This window comes from Phymastichus coffea, unplaced genomic scaffold (genome assembly GCF_024137745.1).
Source record: "Phymastichus coffea isolate CEN01 unplaced genomic scaffold, Cenicafe_Pcof_1.1 PCOF00001, whole genome shotgun sequence".
Taxonomy (NCBI): domain Eukaryota; kingdom Metazoa; phylum Arthropoda; class Insecta; order Hymenoptera; family Eulophidae; genus Phymastichus; species Phymastichus coffea.
Window position 1 is genome coordinate 15,125,490 of NW_026706812.1, and position 21,164 is coordinate 15,146,653.

At 36.7% G+C, this 21,164-nt stretch overlaps 1 protein-coding gene across 1 annotated transcript in view; it reads right to left on the minus strand.

The window, feature by feature from the left end:
* The window catches only part of LOC131669586 (uncharacterized), a 196,390-nt gene that overhangs the window by 67,408 nt on the left and 107,818 nt on the right, over nt 1-21,164 (minus strand). The window contains exons 21-26 of the mRNA XM_058944607.1: nt 5,788-6,933; nt 5,273-5,634; nt 1,705-2,101; nt 601-1,627; nt 314-498; nt 70-224 (exon numbers count right to left, since the gene is read on the minus strand). Of these exons, the coding sequence (XP_058800590.1) occupies nt 70-224; nt 314-498; nt 601-1,627; nt 1,705-2,101; nt 5,273-5,634; nt 5,788-6,933 (3,272 nt within the window). The remainder of the gene's footprint in view (nt 1-69; nt 225-313; nt 499-600; nt 1,628-1,704; nt 2,102-5,272; nt 5,635-5,787; nt 6,934-21,164) is intronic.

The following is a 21,164-nucleotide window of genomic DNA, read 5'->3' on the forward strand; positions in this document are numbered from 1 at the left end:
TAAATAACAGATACATCATCGACAAATGATAAACAATGGTTAATTCGTATGTATATGTTGCTCGCTTACTTGAGATCGTTCAAAAACTCTTCAAGCTCATTTTGAGCGTCTGCCCAGATGTCCGATATCACGCTAGCAGTTTCACTGCGTATATAGTGCTTCCAATAGTCGACGTCCCTGACAAACTCTTCATAAGAGTTTGACAAAGTAGTTTTGATGAGATTCTAGACAACAAAAAGATTGACTATAGAGAATCGTACTACTTATAGTTGAAGTGAATCTCAACAAGATGAATCAATCAATAATTACTCACTAGAATATCAGATTTTAGCTGGGGTCTCCATTTGAGTCTTGAAGTGACAAGCCTTGAATGATTAAGCCTCACGTAAAAAGAGACATCGGAGACGGTCAAGTCCTGATCGTAAGTGCGCCAGATCTGAAATTCGGCATTTCTTGCGTCCGGTACATTTCCATACATCCTCAGACTTTCAACAGCATCTACAATTTAACGAGGAGCGCATGAGTATCGGTAGAAGATGAGATTAAGGAGAAACTGAGTTAATAGCAATATAAGTTAATATTATAAGGTCATGCACTCACCTGGAGTGTAATTGAGCATCATCAAGACGAGCTTATCGTGGAGGTTGAATAAAAGAGAGCCAGTGGCGTTAAATTCACGGCCGTTGATTGCACTACCGTTGATTCGGTACTCCGGATAGTCAGGATAGAAGCGAAGGTGGAGGTGGCGCAGGTGTTCATTACTAACTCGACTGAGCTCAAGTTCACTGTCGGTAAGGTCGAGGCGAGCCATCAGCTGACCTGTTTCTTCCGGTAGGAAGCTGCGCTTGTACTGCCCCTCATTGAAGATCTCAACCAGCAGAGCTTTTACCTTGCGCGCATGACCGTGTACATCTAGCTGTAGCTGGGTGGTGGGATGGATACCCCCAATCACGTAGCTGTAACAGCGCTCTCCTGCTGCTGATCTGCTCTCGTCGCGCACTAAGGCGCTCAGATTAAGCAGCCGGGCGCGTTCATTTGAGTAATCGACACTGAGTCCGAGGTTGAGTAGTTCGTGGATGGAACGTCGAGTTGACCGGCCTTCAATGCGCACGTCGCTCTTAAAGCTCGGATGTCGGAGGCTCAGCACAGCACGATGCTGAGCAATGCCGAACTCGGAACTACTATTACTCCAGTTGAAGGCCGCGCCCACGGTCTTCCAGCATGGTACCGAGTCATCGCGTTCATCAGCGTTATCCTCTAGTCCATGGCTCATCCATGTGAGCCGCGCCTCACTTTGCAATTCTGAGGTGCTTAGTGCGTACGAGGCATCGAGGGTAAAATTTCGTCTCGGATACAGCAGACTCAGCACCATCATCTGCTCTTCCAACTGCACATTACTTCGGTTGACGATGCGCAGGTGGTACGATATCCAGGCATCTTTGGCTAAGCTGAACCAGACCATCTGCTGAAATTCACCTGGAATAACATTGTAATCTGCACGCAACCTGATCGTACGATTCGAGTGTACAGCGCTTAGCTCGAACTCTTGACCGCTATGCGTCGTTCGTATTCTTGAACTTCCCGACACATTGAATGCGCTTTCATTGTGCAGCTGGTATACGTTCACCTACAATATACAATGGTGAAGTCCATCATGTAATGAGTATCTGTTTAACTCACCGATTTGGATTAGCTAGTACTAACCTCTTTGTACTCGATCGACGGATAGTTAGTGCCCTCGTTTCCAGCGCTGTATTCATACTGATTGATGTACGCTATCCCAATAGGTTTCAACCAATTCTCTATGGTAATATTGATGTGGTCACGTTCAAATCCGGCTCGTGCTTCACTTTTTTCTATGTAGCGACCTTCTATGATTTTGTCTTTGTTATAAATCAACTCGAAATGGCCAGTGGTCTGTAGTGGCTTCTTTTTATAGCCGTAGGTAAAGAAGCCAATGTGTCTCGTGTTTAAAGGTATTTCAATGCGCACATGACCGTCCAGTGTTGAGTCCAGTCTCTGACTATTATAAATGTAGTCCGAATCCAATAAAGCCGTGTTATTTTGCCAATATACTTCTAGCAAGCGTTTGTTCTGCTTTCTATAAAAAAATATTTTAATTTTATTACATCTTGAATTCAAACCCTCTTTCTAGTTCTTCCAGTTGTCAATTACAGTGCTCGATACGTACTTTTGCTCAGCCTGAGGTGAAATTTGCCTAACTTTAAAGTTTTATATCTCAGCGAAAAAGAGTCGTAGAATAAAAACTTTGACGCCATTGTGACGAGAGCAAGCGATGCGCTTGTTCTCGTCGGTATTTTCCCCAATTGCCCTTCTCTCGTCACGGCACGGTGACTAGCGTTAGGCGCATTTAAGAATGCGCCTAATGCATGGTCTTTGTTTCAGCTGACGGAGATTGCCGAGCGAGGCCGAGCCGGCCCAAAGTCGTCAAATGAACAACAAAGTATATAGGTGTTAGAAAGAGAAAGAGAGAGAGAGTTAGGGGCGTACGTGCCCCACGCAGAATTAGGCAGGCGCGCGTCGCGAACCAATTAGTGCATTGGTCACGCGCCGCTTAATAAGTAGGTCAAGTAGGGAGAGAAAGAACGAGGAAGAAGCTGTCGATTGCGGAAGCGAACGAGCGAAAGAAGGTTTCCAGTCGATTAGAGGTACAGACGGTAGTTAGTCGATCAGCAGTCAAGACGGTTTAGTCAGTCAGGGGTGCAGAGTTGAAGGTGCAGTGAGAGCAAAAAGGTCAGCCGAACGCACACGCCGCCAAGGAGCCGAGAAGAAGCCGAGAGGAAAAGAGGACGAGTGCCTTATTCCAGCATCTGCTTAGGACGCTACCCGGAGGAGCCGGCAAGAGTTGCCCAGCAACGGTCAGCAACATCATCCGTAGGGCGCAGCCAGGCCGCCCGTTTCTGCATCGAAGTTCAAGGCTCGTAATCTAATTTTTTTCTTTCTCTCTTTCTTCCTCTTTAGCGGTATGGCACAGCGGGTAGTTGTTAGAGTCAGGTAGGTAGCAAGGCGTACACGAGCCGGCTATATGCCTTAATTACGGCCGGCATCATAAATTTGTTCAGGTAGAGTACCGTCAAGGCGATCCCTCGCCGGGCGGCTTTCTCTTTAGTTTAAATAGGCTAAGTCGGTTCGTCGTCATGGCGGTCACCTGCCGGGCGATGCGTGCTGTATGTCGGTTAGATTAATAAGCGCGATAAGTTAGTTAATTTGTTCATTGTTCTTGTATTGTATTAGGTGTTAAGAACATCATTGTGTTCGATATTGTTAAGACGTGTTTGTAACACCATTGTGTTCATTAGGTTAAGAGTTTATATAATTATACGGTTTGTTCATGTGCAGTATTTGAAGATAAGTGTAATTTGACTTGATTTGATTTTGATTAGATTAGATTTTGATTTGAATGCGATTTTATTTTGTTGTGTGCGTAAATTTCTTAATTACTTTCATTTCTTTACCTCCCCCCCCCCCCTTGCCGCCTTGATTGCTGTAAGTGAGTACGCCTCACTTGCCCACCTTTAAAATTGATAACGAACGAGCTTTCGTTACACCATTATAAAGGTAATAGCAAAAGCTTTAAGTAACATGAAGATAATATTGTTTGTACTAGAATTAAGTTTTTTATGCTTGAAAAATAAACATAAAAAATTTTTAATGATCCGCTGATTTGCGTAGCAGATAAATAAATTTGTACGAGGTGTGATCAAAAAGTAAGGTGAATTTTGAAATTTAGCTGGCTACGTGCGTTCGATCTTCGACTTTTTTATTTGGTTATGTCGGTACACTCGTCTAGAACATACGTTCCAAATTTCAGCTTTGTAGTATGTTTCGTTTGTTTGTGAGAGGCATCGAGGTTAGAAGTGTTTTGCGTGCTCCACGATTTGCTGCTGTCTAAAAACATGGATCAAAGAGTTTGCATCAAATTTTGTGTAAAAAATAAAATAAAGTGCTTCGAAACACTTGAAATGTTAACAGAGGCATACGGTGAGTCTACTTTAAGCCAAAAAAATGTTTACAAGTGGTATAAACTCTTCCAAGAAGGCCGAGAAGACACCGACGACGAACCTCGTTCTGGACGCCCCAGCACATCAACAACTGATGAGAATGTTGAAGAAGTGAAGAAAATAGTGTTGGGAAATCGTCGAATTACCATTAGAGAAATTGCTGATGATATTGGCATCTCATTTGGTTCGTGCCAATCAATTTTGACGAGTGTTTTAGACATGAGACGTGTGTCAGCGAAGTTTGTTCCGAAATTGCTCAATTTCGACCAAAAGAAACGTCGCATGAGCATCGCCCAAGAGCTACTGAATGACGTCAACGATGATCCAGATTTACTCAACAGGGTTATAACAGGTGACGAAACATGGGTATACAGTTATGACGTCGAGACTAAGACTCAATCGTCCCAGTGGAGGCATTCTGGATCACCAAGACCAAAAAAAGCACGCCAAGTTCGATCAAATGTAAAGGTTTTGCTTACAGTTTTCTTTGACTGCAGGGGCGTGGTGCATCATGAGTTCTTGCCACAAGGTAGAACAGTAAATAAGGAATATTATCTGCAAGTTATGCGCAATTTGCGCGAAGCAATCCGCCAGAAACGTCCGAATTTGTGGAAAAATAAAAATTGGCTTTTGCACCACGATAACGCCCCTGCTCACACATCGTTGCTTGTGCGCGAATTTTTGGCTAAAACCAACACAGTAACAATGCCACAGGCACCGTATTCCCCAGATCTGGCCCCCTGTGACTTCTTCTTGTTCCCAAAACTGAAGAGGCCCATGAAAGGACGGCGTTTTGCCACGATTGAGGAGATAAAGACGGCATCGAAGGATGAACTAAACAAGATCACAAAAAATGATTTTTTGAAATGCTTTGAGGATTGGAAAAAGCGTTGGCACAAGTGCATTATATCCGAGGGGGATTACTTTGAAGGAGATAAAATAAAAATTGATGAATAAATAAATATTTTTTGAGAAAAATAAAAATTCACCTTACTTTTTGATCACACCTCGTATATGGACAAAAAAAAATTTTATGTTCATTTTTTAAGCATAAAAAACTTAATTCTAGTACAAACAATATTATATTCACGTTACTTAAAGCTTTTGCTATTACCTTTAAAATGGCGTGAAGTGTTATATTCTACGACTCTTTCTTGTTTAGATATAAAACTTTAAAGTTTGGCAAATTTCGCCTCACGGTGGGCAAAAGTACGTGCCGGGCACTGTATATAGATGATAATCAAACTCACAAGGTAGTCATAACAATGAATTTGCAGCCGACCTGTCCAAAATTAAGAAGAGGGGTCGAAGCATCGATAGTGCCGTTAACGTTGATTAAGCTTTGGTAATAAATATTAGCAGAGCCAATGCGCTTCTGACCAGGATAATGCAGGTTTGCGCCAATAAAAGTATGCTTACTGTGTTTATCATCGTACTTTAAGTAGAGTAGAAGCGTTTCTTGTTGCAGAAACTTTGGCGTATAGAGCGAGTACTTAAAATCGATATCTTTACTGGCAAAACTGATGTTGAATAAGTTGTTGAGCGTTTGATCCGGCCGTAGACCCCACGTCAATTTTAAATGCCCGTTGATGTCGTTTAAGTTCATCATTAACTAAATAACAGCAAATCGTAATTTCGAGAGGTTTGAATCGTTACAACAAATAAGTTAATTGATAAACAAATTGAGTATAGCGAGGAATAGATGCGTAAAAACAATTTTTAGCGGTAGCTTTGACAATAAAGTAAATATATGATATAGTCTTACCGTGCCATCAGATGCATAGTTATATTTGGCGAGATCGGAGTTATAGCCAACAATATAGCGCAAATTTCTGCGATCGTCATTGGCGTGGTAGCTAATCAGTAAACTATGAGTATCGTTGTCTGGCGGCGGCACTTTAACTTTAAGCAAGACGTCAATATTATTATAATCCTGGACACCAACCGTGGCATTAGTAGCAAAGCGCCACTGATCGCGATCAAAATTTACATCAAAACCCAGTCCGAGGCTTTTAAAGGTTCTCTGTGGATTCGTATAGAAGACCAAAACATCGAAATCGTTGACGCTGAATCCTAAACGCTGATAACCAACGCATAGATGAGCCAGCATATCTGACATATAGAAAAACCGCCAGGCAAAAGCTAACTGGGCAGACTCCTGATTGAGTTGATGCTTGAAGCGTACATTTCCTGTTTGGCTGTCGAGAAGCAGATTTCCGTCTAGCATCAATCTCTGCAGTCGCTCCCAGGGTGCGTCTAGTTGCATATAGAGGCTAGTGTTACCGTTAACCTGGACGTTCATGAAGGTAACAAAGCTATATACGTTGCTGGCCTTAGCTTGCTGCACTTGTATAAGCTTACTGCGCAAGTCCCAGTTAAAAGTGTTGATGAGATTCATCTGAAGACTAGCGCTCACATTCGCGCTATCCAGTTCGAAATTCAGTCCATACTTCTCTCTATATAGCCTTAGCTTAATAGGATTTACCGTGAATGCTTCTTCAGTACTCGTGATGCACGCTTCAATTGAAGACAGTGTGCCGTTTTCCAATCGAATTTGGCTAATAATGTGAAATGCTGTCGAAGCATCAGGACTTGTCAAGTTGCCATTCACTTGATAAAGATCTCGCTCGAGCTCCAAGAACTCCCCTCTAAACTTCAATAGCTGTGGTTGGGCGGGCTGCTTCATTTCCATTTCTATAGCTTCACTCGAATATCGACCGGACAACTTATAACTTTGATTTGTATGATGTGTCCAACAAGCAGTCAGAGACAGGCTATTGTCAAGAATCAAACTATTGTTGTAAATGATTGCTACGTCGATACCTATCAATGGTTCTATCCAAGTATCCAAAACCAATGAGCCTTTGGTTAAGTATTTGTCATTAGTTAACCAGCTGACTTGGAATTTTCCCTGTTAACCGAATGGATAAATAATGATTACGTTCGATTATTATTTGCTCGTTCAGTATTAGCCATTTTTTAATTCGACGACACTGTAATTGTAAGCTGACCTGGATCAACTTTATTATATTAGGTTTATGCACGTGAAATTACGTGAGTGAATCAAGGAAAAATGAAATATGAAAAAAGAAAATGGCAAGTTAATAAAAATGATAAATATATTGATAATTTAAAGAAAAATAGTTAGAAAAACCGTTTCAACTTAATACAATTTTTCAAACACATAGTGAGCGGAACCTAAACTCAACATAAAAACTAAATTGCGCGAGTGTTATTAGATCAATTGATTTATTATTTTTATTCTTTTGTATATATTATTTCATACGCCCAAACACAATTATGATCGGCGCCTGGTGCAATGCAATGTTTACTCAAACCTGATCATCCTTATAGTCATGCTTACTATCACAATTAAATAGAGCCCAAATCAGAACGTATTCTCAAGATTTATCCTATTTATTGTGAGTTTCTATGAGGCAAATACACTAAGAATTTAGTATTATTAAGTAACATTATTTTCAGAAATAGGCGGACAGCTCGTGGAAAATCCACGCAATTATACTGTTTACTTGGTTGACATTGATTACTAATAATACTAATTTGTAAAGACGGAAAATGAAAAAACAAGTTAGGCAATAAGTAAATGAACAGGAAAACGTTATTACTGTATCATCATTAAATTTACAAGTGAATTATAATTTTGTGTTTGAAGTTGTTGGTGATCTTTTAACCAGTAATGAAGACGACAACGGACTAAATTATATAAAAGCATTTTTGCTGCGAAAAAGTGGCAATAATTATGTAAGTTCTGTATCTATCGACAGTAATAAATATTACAAATATGAAGTTTCTGAATATGAAGTTGAACTGAATATGTTAGTTGCAGTCAAACCGAAATTAAACAAGATTTTTAATAATCTCGCTGAAATAGATTTACTTGCTGAATATAAGAAATTCCATAGAGCGGGTAAACCTATTGTTTGGAAAAACATAACAGATTAACTAACGAAAATTGGATAGGTTATTTGTAAGTAATTTAGATGTATATTTTTTATCCGAATTTCCACACCATATTTAGTAATTACAAGAAAGTCAAAGATCAAAACTATAAAACTAGACAAGCACCTGTAACTTTCAAGCACTACGATATTTTTGAAGAAAAGAAGCGGGCTAAAAGTGCGAATGTCACACCAGTTTATTTGTGTTCATTGTTCATCAGTTTGTTTAATAAAAAGTATCTAATTCATATAGATTAAATTCAAAATGTAGATTCAATATTCCTACGTAACTTATTAAAGTCATGACATCCTCATATTTGTAAAATCAAAAGAAAATCAATTAAAAATAGATATTGAACAATAAATACCTCAATTATTAAATAGATTATTAATATAATTATAATGACAGTATACTTATACTTAAACAATATCACATTTACAGTATGAGCAACTCTATCAGTTTTAAGTTAACTTCATTTTTTTAAGTTAATATAAAAATAATATTATACTTTAGTTTTACAAGGATTGTGTAATGCCGATGGTTTTGATTAATGTAGATGTGAGGTGGCGTAGAAGTATACATGATGCACGAGCCTATTGAATACGAGTATATTGTGAAGAACACGAATAAACTGGCGTTATATTCGTACTTTCAGAAAGCATTTCTTTAAAAATATCATAGTGCTTGGAAGTTGCAGATGTTTGTCCTATTTTTATTGTTTTATTATTTGATTATTTATAATTACTAAATAGCGTGTAAAATGTTCTTCGTAGTTAACGGCTACTGAAATTATAACGGAAAATAATAAGCATCAATCAGTACATCTTCTTTTCATTAGGGCTACGCTTTCCGATATGTCGGGCCCTTGAATTTTATGATTGATTTCGAAAGCAAAAATCCTCAGGAATACGTAGGAGCAAGAATTTTTCAAAAAAAAAATATACTTTTTGAGATATTAGCAATTGTTTAAACAAAAAGTTAATAACTTTCGAAAAAATTTTTTTATTGTTTATTGTTGTAATTATTTCGAAAGTTCAAGGTATTATAAGTAATTTGGAAAAAATCCGATTCGGTATCTTTATTAGTTTTTTAGATTAAAGCTAAAGTACCTTTCGACCGTGAGTCCGCTGAAGCGCTACCGCAGCCTTACGCCGAGGCGTCTTCTTTTGATTAGGGCTACGCTTTTCGATATGTCGGGCCCTTGAATTTTATGAATGATTTCGATAGCAAAAATCCTCAGGAATACATAGGAGCAAGAATTTTTCAAAAAAAAAAATACTTTTTGAGATATTAGCAATTGTTTAAACAAAAAGTTAATAACTTTCGAAAAAAATTTTTTATTGTTTATTGTTGTAATTATTTCGAAAGTTCAAGGTATTATAAGTAATTTGGGAAAAATCCAATTCGGTATCTTTATTAGTTTTTTAGATTAAAGCTAAAGTACCTTTCGACCGTGAGTCCGCTGAAGCGCTACCGCAGCCTTACGCCGAGGCGTCTTCTTTTGATTAGGGCTACGCTTTCCGATATGTCGGGCCCTTGAATTTTATGAATGATTTCGATAGCAAAAATCCTCAGGAATACGTAGGAGCAAGAATTTTTCAAAAAAAAAATATACTTTTTGAGATATTAGCAATTGTTTAAACAAAAAGTTAATAACTTTCGAAAAAAATTTTTTATTGTTTATTGTTGTAATTATTTCGAAATTTTAAGGCATTATAAGTATTTTGAAAAAAATCCGACTTCGATATCTTTATTAGTTTTTAAAATATAGCCGTTTGAAAATTTTTTATCATTTTTCTTTAATTGTTAATAACTTTTGATATAATTAATGTATCGTCTCCAAAATTTGGGAAAAATCTCAGTTTTATGTGTACAACAATTGTGCCAAATGAAAAAAAAATCCGTAACCTAAGGGTTACAAGTCAATCGAAATAGCCAAGAATTACCCAAATATAGAAAGAATCACTATCTCTATGTAAAAAAACTTCCATAAGAAAAGCATAGAACCGCATTGGAATGCGCTCTCTCAGCCGTACATCCTTGCTGATCGTGTGTCTTCAAAGTACCGAATTGCAAAGAATAAAAAAATTATAAAAAAAATTAAATATACATTTTTCGCTCCCAATGATATTAGCGTTATTAATGATAAATCAATAAAATCAATTTCATAGAAGATCAAATTGTAAAATGAAGATTTATATTTCTGCCAATTGTACTCATCGTAAAACCGTTCCAATAACCGAAAATAGAAATAATGATGAAACAAAAGTAGCGCAGGGAAATTTTACATAAAGTAGTTAAATAAAAATTGTAAAACTAATTGAATAAAATAAAATAATAGTAATTAGATGAAAAAATTGTAAATTAAATTGAAACTTAAATGTAATAAATTAATTAAGCAATGATACTAAATAAAAGCCTTGTACGTTTGTTATTAATAATTAAGCGCATACAAGCCAAGAAAAAACGTACTTGAGTAGTCATCTCTGGGAGAAAGGAGCAAACATAAAGAATCCACGCCTCTAGCCTCTCCGGAAAATTTACGCCTTCCGACCAATTAGGACCCGGAAAATTAAAGAGGGCCAATGATGAAATAAGGGCCGGATTAGCATTTCCACTCTCAAGAGACCTAGTAAGGGAAATTCCCTCTCGCATTTCTAAGGGTATAAAAGGGCCTACCCACTGTTTGCAAGCACGTTTGCTCCCCAGCACCATTCCAGGAAGGAAGCCTGCCGGTTCAACCAATAGTCACCCGGACTTAGATGTCAAATAAGTGTGAAAAGCTTATAATAGTGTTAGCGTGAAAGGATTTCGTCAGAAAAAAAAACAAGTGGAAACATAAAAACTTTCTTTTAATTGTTCCCTCTCACTTTTAACAAGTAATCACCCGCAATGCGAAAAATTTTAGAATATCACCCTCTCAACCAAAGGTTTGGGTCGGCGTTACGCATTGTTTAACGATCTAAGCCAAAGGTTTTTTTTTTATTTATTGTCGCATCTCCTTTAGTGGGTATTAGCGACTCTAGATTACATGGTATTACGTAGTAATCTAACTCTAGAGCCATAATATATATATGGCTCATGTTTAATTCAAACATATTTGAAAGTAAGCACATTATTATAAGGTGTTTGCGATTTTGATATCATTTAGGCATTTGATGATTTTAGTACATTAAGAGACATTATTTAGAAGAATATCAAGTGAATTGGATAGTTGGTATTTGTGTCTTATATTTTCGTATTTTTTGCACTTGACTAGTATACGAGGTGTGATCAAAAAGTAAGGTGAATTTTTATTTTTCTCAAAAAATATTTATTTATTCATCAATTTTTATTTCATCTCCTTCAAAGTAATCCCCGTCGGATATAATGCACTTGTGCCAACGCTTTTTCCAATCCTCAAAGCATTTCAAAAAATCATTTTTTGTGATCTTGTTTAGTTCATCCTTTGATGCCGTCTTTATCTCCTCAATCGTGGCAAAACGCCGTCCTTTCATGGGCCTCTTCAGTTTTGGGAACAAGAAGAAGTCACAGGGGGCCAGATCTGGGGAATACGGTGCCTGTGGCATTGTTACTGTGTTGGTTTTAGCCAAAAATTCGCGCACAAGCAACGATGTGTGAGCAGGGGCGTTATCGTGGTGCAAAAGCCAATTTTTATTTTTCCACAAATTCGGACGTTTCTGGCGGATTGCTTCGCGCAAATTGCGCATAACTTGCAGATAATATTCCTTATTTACTGTTCTACCTTGTGGCAAGAACTCATGATGCACCACGCCCCTGCAGTCAAAGAAAACTGTAAGCAAAACCTTTACATTTGATCGAACTTGGCGTGCTTTTTTTGGTCTTGGTGATCCAGAATGCCTCCACTGGGACGATTGAGTCTTAGTCTCGACGTCATAACCATATACCCATGTTTCGTCACCTGTTATAACCCTGTTGAGTAAATCTGGATCATCGTTGACGTCATTCAGTAGCTCTTGGGCGATGCTCATGCGACGTTTCTTTTGGTCGAAATTGAGCAATTTCGGAACAAACTTCGCTGACACACGTCTCATGTCTAAAACACTTGTCAAAATTGATTGGCACGAACCAAATGAGATGCCAATATCATCAGCAATTTCTCTAATGGTAATTCGACGATTTCCCAACACTATTTTCTTCACTTCTTCAACATTCTCATCAGTTGTTGATGTGCTGGGGCGTCCAGAATGAGGTTCGTCGTCGGTGTCTTCTCGGCCTTCTTGGAAGAGTTTATACCACTTGTAAACATTTTTTTGGCTTAAAGTAGACTCACCGTATGCCACTTTCAGCATTTCAAGTGTTTTGGAACATTTGATTCCATTTTTCACACAAAATTTAATGCAAACTCTTTGATCCATGTTTTTAGACAACAGCAAATCGTGGAGTACGCAAAACACTTCTAACCTTGATGCCTCTCACAAACAAACGAAACATACTACAAAGCTGAAATTTGGAACGTATGTTCTAGACGAGTGTACCGACATAACCAAATAAAAAAGTCGAAGATCGAACGGACGTAGCCCGCTAAATTTCAAAATTCACCTTACTTTTTGATCACACCTCGTATGTTCGACGTTTAGTTTAGTGTGACATATATCACATTGTGGCGTTTTTTCTTTCAATAGTAAGTGTTGATGTGTTAGAGCTGTGTGTCCGATTCTTAATCTTGTAATAATGATTTGATTTGACCTCTTGAGGGTGGTAGTTGGATTGTTTTGAAAAACATTATTTTTTATTTTCTTAAGAAAGCAGTTGTTGGATTTGTCTTTCCAGATGCAATCATTTTCCTTGTTGATTCCACTAGATATCTATTTGAGGCCACACGATAGGTCTTCAAGTAGTAGATCGTCGTATTGCAAATTATAATTGTTCAAGTATTCTTGAGTTCGAAAATAGAATGGCTTTTTTTGACATGGTTTGTTTTTGTCATAAATGAGAATACTTTTAACTAAGAGGCTGTTGGCTTAGTTCTTTGAAACGTGTAAGATTTTGACTGTATAATTCATGACTAGATTTTACGTCTGAGGTGTAGAGGTAGCATATTGCTTTCACTGAGTATACTAGATATTGGCCTAGTTCTATAGGCTCCTATTGCTGTCCTCATATTCGAAAATAATATAACGTTAAGTTTACTTAGAATGCTGTTACTTGCTGATTCGTATGCTATACAGCGATAGTCCAATTTATATTGACTAAGAGCTTTGTAGGTATTTAAAATTATTTGCTTGCTTGCTCCCCAGTTCCTTACTAAAAGTCCTTTAAGTGTGTTCATTCGATGAATGCATTGATTTTTTAATTCGGTGATGCGTGGAGTCTATTAGTCTTCTATCAAATATGAGATACAGTATTTGGACTTTATCTACTATGTGTATGAGTTCTTTTCCAATTTATAATTTTATGTTTTAATCGTTATTTTCACTATGATGGAAAATAAACGCTTAGGATTTGGCCATTAAAAACTGGAATCCTGTAGTGTTGGAGAACCCGTGTAGTTTGTTCAAGACTAATTGCATGAGTTTAACTCTTGTTTCTATGTTTTTTCCTTGAATAAATAGAGTGATATTATCTGCAAAAACTGAGCATTTGATTGGGGCTTTTATATATTAGAAGATATCGTTCAGTGCTAGTAGAAATAGTGTTACGCTGATAACAGAGCCTTGAGGTACCCCATTTTCAATGTTCACTGCTTCGGATAGTACATTGAGAATTCGTACTCGAATGCTCCTATTGGTGAGAAAATTTTTTATAAAATGGAACATAGGGCCTGTGATTTTTAGTTGGATAAGGATTTGTAAAATTCCACGACACCATAGTAAATCATAGGCTTTATTTATATCCAAGCAGACAGCAAGTAAATGATGTTTTTGTGCGAAAGATTCACATACTCGTATATTAGATTCTAATGTGACCAGGCAATTCGTGGTACTGCAGCCCTCTCTGAATCCGCTTTAACAGTTGTTTAGAATGTTATTGTTTTCGAAAAAGTCTTTGAGTCTTTTTTTCACTATTTTTTCTAGTAATTTGCACAAGCAGCAAGTTAATGCTATAGGTCCATAACTACTTTTGTCGTGTTAGTTTTTGTTCGGCTTGAGTATTGGAATCACTATGGCTTGTCTTCATTCCTCAGGGAACTGATTTTTAGTCCATATCAAGTTATATATTTCGAAAAGACAAATTTGTGTTCTGTAGGGTAGTTCTTTAAGAAGAATGTTTGGTATATTGTCCGAGCTCGTATTTTTGCTATTTTTCAGTATCGTGCTTAGTTTTTCTAGCGTGATAATATTGTTTATTTCGTTACTGCAGGAGTCGTCTTGTGGAATTTTTAATGGAGGTTGAGAGTTTTTGTAGTATAAAAATTCTTTAGTAAGATTTTTGTCACTGGCGTTCTTTGCGAAAGTTTTGGCTAAATTGTTGGCTATTTCGTTCGGGTCATTAATAACTTGGTCCTGTTCTTTTAAGATAATAAATTGCGGTGATTTTTTCCCTTCAATGACTTTGATTTTCTTCTATATTATGTTAAGAGTCATTTGATAGTTAAATTTGATAGATCTTAAAAACTCTAACCACGATTCCTTTTTACTGGATTTGATTGTCCTTTTTGCGATAGCTTTAAGTCGTTTACGTTCGATTAAATTTTCTAGTGTTTTTTTCTTTTCCTAAATATTGAAGGCTGTTTTGGCTTTTTTATGGCAGTTTCACATTTTTCGTTCCACCACGGAGTGTTATGTTTAGTAGTTTTGGAAGTGCTGATGAGTATGCTTTCGTTTGCGGCGAATAGAATTATTTCTTTGAATTTTTCTATAATGGTATTTATGTTAGTGTCTTTGTTAGTGCGACTATCGCTTATTAAATCTTCGGTTTCTTGTATTCTTATGTTGATGGTTTGTTTGTATTTTTTCCAATCTGCTTTGTAGTATTTCCACCTATTTATTTTGACAGTGGATGTTACAGCTTCTTGATTGAAAAAGTTCGTTATAAGAGGGAAATGGTCACTTCTGTATGGAAAGTCAGACGCTTCCCAGAGTAGATGCAATACTAGTTTATTACTGCAGATTGTGAGATCTATGCAGCTAAAGTTACCTGTAGAAGGACTGCAGTAAGTTAGTGTGCCGTCGTTTAGAATTTTAAGGTCATTATGGATTAGAAGTTCTTCAACCAACTGTCCTCTCTCATCTGTTTTATTGGAACCCCATAGTGAGTTGTGGCTGTTAAAATAACCTACAATAATTATCGGAGAGGGGAGTTGGTCTATGAGAGTTTGTAGGAGTTCATTATTAATTTCATATCTGTCGCTCAAGTATACGTTACACAATGTTATCAGTTTATTGTTAATTTGGACCTGTATAGCAATTGCTTGTATATCTGTGTTTAGTTGTAGTTCTTGACTGTATAGTTCTTCTTTTATTAATATGCATACTCCACCGCTGGCAGTCAGGCAGTCTTGTTTGTTTTTGTTGTAACAAGTGAAATTTTTAACTCGAACTTTTTCGTTGCTTTTTAGATTGGTTTCTTGTAGACATATTATATCGGATTTTCCTGAAGAATAAGAGACTGAAGGAAATCAAATTGCTTCGTTAAACTATTAATATTCCATTGTATGATTTTAGCTATTTTAACTTTATTATTCTTCAGAGTCTGAGTTTACTGGGGTTGGCGTTGGAGATACGTTTGTGTTTGGTTGTTCTATGCACTTTAGCAGTCTTGTGCATCGATTTTTGATACTCGAGTTACGAACATTCGGGTGAATATCTTCTTTTATAAATTAAACAAATAATTCCAGATTAATAGTATAATTTTTCATAATTTCAGTTGGTTGTCTAACTCTGTATGTATTCTCTAATAAACTTTTGAATTGTTCGTAGTTCAGTAGAAGATTAGCTGTCTGTAGATATGTCTTGACACTTTTCAATTTTTTATCCAAGTTGTCTTCAAATTCTTCTTCTTCCGTTAGGGTTGGATCGTAACTTCTTTGTTCCTCGGTTTCATCTATTGTTTTGGGATTGTCGATGGTATTTGCTAAATTGTTATCTAATATACTTAATTTCCGCGCATGTTTTGTGATGTTAGGTTTGACGTTTGTTGCAAGTGACAGCTCAACTTACGAGTTATCAGTGCTTATTTCTAAGTGTGCTCGTTTGTTGACGTCCGTATTAACTTTCTCGATCGCAGCTGTTTTGACGCCAGGTACGTTGTCGCTCGCGCTCGCTAAACTTGCTCTCGTATTATTGGCTGATCTATGTACTTTCGGTTAAGTAATTATCTGTGTGATTGTGCTGGTACAATGACACTAGGTGGCCTTCTAGATTACAATTGAAGCATTTGATAGCGTCAGTGCTGATGTAAATATAGTAGTTGAGCTCCTCGTAGTATATTTTAAATATTTCAGGAATTTTGTTAACCTCTTCTGGTTTGACATATACTTGTCTTCGCCAGCTGTGTATGTGCGAGTATCCTTCTTTTGTGACGATAGCTTTGAGTGAAATAACGGGAAAACCTCTGTCAATCTTCAATTGATCTAAGATGCTTTCTATGACAAAGTTAGGGATACTAGGAGATACATTTAAGAGAATTACTTTCTTGATTTTAGTGACAAGAGGTCTGATTAATACTGTGTATTCACCGATTTCAATAGTTTGGACGGTATCTGTAAGTTGGGTTACCATTTTCTTGTTCGCGAGGTAGATGCAAATACGGTTATTTGAGATTTTAGAGGCGAATAAGATATTTTTTGGCTAAACTATATCACCTATAGCACACGTGTAATCGGTAAAGTTGAGCTCACCTATACAGTCCATAAGTATTCCTTGATCTCTTTTGGGTGTTTGATCCTTTTGTGCGATATCTGCATATCTTGAGTTGGGGATGTAGGAGAACGTTGGAACGTCTTTAATTGACTGACTGTTGGGGATTTGAAACATATTGAAGTAATTTGGAATCGCTCGCGGAATGCGAGGACTTTATAGGGCTAAGCCCGAACTCGCGCTGCTGAAATGTAAGCACTGCGGAACAATAACACACGCGTCTAAACTCTATGGGAGCTACACGTGAACTACAAAGGTTTTGGACTGAGTTAAAAAGGAAAATATCCGCTATCCGAAAGTATTTATAAACAGAACATCCCTGCGAGCTTTTGGATAGTTTCAACTCACCGCAATTCCCACAAAGACCTGTAATCACAACCTAGCCCGTTGTCTTGAGAGAAGTTAAGATTAGAAAATAGAATTGTCTTAACCACAATTAACCGAATAACACTCGCGCAATTTAGTTTTTATGTTGAGGTTAGGTTTCGCCCATCGTGTACGAAAAATATTATTAAGTTGAAACCGTTTTTTTGACTTTTTTACTTCCTATTATCAATATTGTGACGGAGAATCGCGGTGTGGCCGTCATTCTACCGTCGGGTTCTTACCGAGGTTCACGCGCTCAGCCAGGTTGCAAGTGTATATGGCGAAGAAGGGCGCAGGCGGCAGTGGAAGAAGAGCGAAGAGAGAATAGGAGAAGAAGAAAAGAGTTGTGGGTGCATTCTCGTGCCGATTTTTCGGTAGTATATGCTGAGAGTTAGCATAGACCGTGCGGCGCGCCATTTTCTTCACCGAATATTTTCATTGAAAAGAGTTTTCCCGCCTCTCTTACCGACGAGTTATTTTCGATATTTTACACATTTCGGATACGCGCTATATATGCTAGGTGCACGAGAGTTTGAGTGATATTGGCTTAGTCGTGTTTAGCTATGAGTCGTAAAGGAGCTGACACCGGTATGCGTAAGGTACCGCAACGGTGTACTTTACCAAGGAGCTTTGAATTTGTCGAAAGTGCCCGGGACGAAGTGGAATATGACAGTAACGAGGAGGATGAGCAACCACAACACCAACACCAATCATACCAACACCAACACTGACAACAACAACAATAACACAACACCAACAACAACATCAACGGCAACAACAGCAGCATCAACAGCACCTTTGGAGACAACGACAGAGGGGAACAGAGGAGTTAATGGACGAGGTGAGTGCTGCGTTTTCATTCCTTCTCTCTCTCTCTCTCTCTCTCTCTCTCTCTCTCTCTCTCTCTCTCTCTCTCTCTCTCTCTCTTTCTCGCATGTTTCGAGCGCCGTTGCTACGCAGGTAGTGTAGAAGATCTGTCAGCTACCTCGTCGACTGTGGCCGTTAACAAGTTTGTATGCGCGCGTTTCAGTTGTATTGTGGAGAGCGGAAGGAGTAGAGAATGCGGATCGGGTGGCAACTCTATCACCGATTCATGCTTCGTCGCGAGGAAATCGACATCGATATTGTTTGTTGTTGCGGTTACAATATTTTCTTTGTTGATATGTTTTAATTGTTAAGTTTATTTGTTAATTAAATTTGTTGCCTATTTACTCGTATTCGTTGTTTTTGCCTAATCACTCCTCATTCCGAATTTAGTAACGCGCATTTTGATTCTTTTTGCTCGGCGGATCATTTAGTCGTAGGAACGTTCGCGCTTCTCGAATCCCCACCTTTCAAATAATTTGTACGAACGGTTGCGAGCTACCCATAAAGAAAACGGTCGCAAGTTTCTCTGTTACAATATATTTGAGTAATTCCCCACATTTTTTGAGATTGCTGGTACTAGTGATTTGCGCTATAACCTGAGTATTTTGAGTCTTAAGTAATGATGTATTTTCATTGAAATATGGTCACAAACATAGGTTTGTAAGTTTTGTACATGTTACCAATGATAAAAAGCCATAATCCACGAAAATATGGACAAAATTTTGCAATTTTTGAGGGTACTCTTTCGAATTATTGTAATTCTTAAGGCAATAAAAAAATAACTTTGTTTCTGATATCCTGAAAATCATATAGAAACTTATTTAGTGATTGTACTTTCATATTATATTGGTTAGATCGATGTGCCTATTTTCAAAAAAAAGATATGACCGAAATTTTCCAGGTACTAACGTTTATCAATAAATTTATTTTTTTTTATTTAGCTATTTTATGAAAGTAACATTTATGGTAATTAATTTTAAAAATATGGAAAAAGTTGCTTCTGCAGTAACAATAGCAAATTTTATTTGCCAAATACTGTGCCTCAATAAATAACATATATATATCATGGAAAAGTCTATATGATCAAACGTACACGGTTTCAAAAAAACACATAAACAAAGGGCACATCTAAAAAAATATACATAAATATTTTATTATAACTGTGAACGTTAGCTTTTAGTATATATTAATTAAAAATAGTATTGCTATGTCAGAAATATTTTTTTCTTCTGAGAAAGTGATATTCAATAAATTTAGTAAAAATTTATATTTTCTCAATTTTTTAAAACTATGGAAATTGATTGCGTACACAGTGGATAATGAAACTTTATATATAGTATACAACTAATAACCATTATTTTTGATATTTATCTGACGCAATTGATAACAGAAGTTCGTATGAACTAGTTATGTTGCTGCGTATTATACCGGTCGTGTATAATGTAAACACAGCAAATCAATCTCATATTTTGAATCTATGTCTTCAGTTACTGTCGGTATTTTGTACGAATAACACCCGTAATTTTCTAAATGAGTAAGTTAATATTTTTTGCCTATTCTAAAGCGAGATTTTACGTTTCATTGATTCATATTATATTATAGCATACCGTTATGATAGTGACTCAAAATCAGACTGAAAGTGAGCAAGAAACTGCTCAAGAAAAGAAATTACGATTGAAAAGAGAAGCAATTGCTGTGAAAAGAAAAAATGCAGAGGAAAAAAAATAAAAGAAAAGCAACGTTTGCATATCTTTAATCAAACAAAATTAGTAAGTTCAGTCACCAGTATAAATGATCCTAAATGTCAACAAAAAACTGCCTGTGATAAAGTGGAAGTAATTGTCGAAAACAATTGTAGTCAAATCACAACAAGGCCTGCGAAATTGAACGCAAAGTGCAAAATTAGTGAAAGTGTTATTCGTCGTAAGCGAAAACATTCAAGTGTTGATAATACCATAGAAGTAAATTCTAATTTTCAAACATGTGTGAATGACTCGTCTATTTCTGTTGAAAGTGACTTTATGTGCGATGAAATTGTTCCTGTTAAAAAAAGTAAAACTAATAAGTGTTTCAATGACAGCCGAGATGAATGTTTACTCAACGAAGATAGTATTGATGTGCCTTGTACAAAGGAAGTTCGACAGAAAAAAAAAGAATCAAAGACAGTCACTCGTTTGAGACGAGCTCTCTTGTTTTCGCGTAGGAGAGAAACGCGACTGCGCAGACAAAATGCCAAATTAGAGCGTAAGATAATTGCTCAGCGTAAACATACAAGTAAACAAACCAATCGATACAAATCAAAATATTATAAACTGTTAGCTAAACACAGAACACTGAAAAAAGATGATATAATTGATCGCGTTGAGAAAATTGAAATGAAAGGTTCAGAAGCGGTTAGGAAACAGTTAATACATTGCGAAGTCTTAGAAACTCAGTTAAAAAGCAATAAAAAGTCAACAAAAACGCAATCAGAAAAATCCACGTTAGCTCGATTAGTATCCGGAAAAATAGTTAAAAAATATAAATTAATGGGAAATATGAAATCAATCGCTAGTGAGTATCATCAAAGAAAAATGATCGACGCAGATGAAATCCTGGCTGCTAGGCAAAGAAAGAAGCAAGAAGCGTTTAGGAAAAAAGTCGAAAGTGCGGTTTGTAATTTTTTAGAAAAAGATGAAAATTCTTCTGTAGCTCCAGGTATACGAGAAACAATAACGAAAAATGGTGTGACTATGAGAAAAAGATATGTAGCTGATTCATGGTTTAATTTATACAGAAAATACAAAAGTGAAGAAACTTTCAAAATATCCAAATCGCTATTTTATAAATACAGACCATTTTGGATTTTGAAAAAAAAATTTTCATCTCGAGATACTTGTTTGTGCAAACCTCATGCAAACTTTGAATTTCTGGTAAACAAATTAGCTTATTTGAAACTATTGCCGTATAAGAATGTCCAGAAGTTTATTAAGACTCTTGTTTGTGACGTGAAAAATAAAGATTGTATGTATCGAGCACGTAGTAAATATAAAGATAAAAAAGTTAGTAATTGTAAGGATGATGTTGATACGTTCTATTATAAATGGGTATCTGAGAAAGAAACAAGAGTTTGCGCGAAAAATAAAAT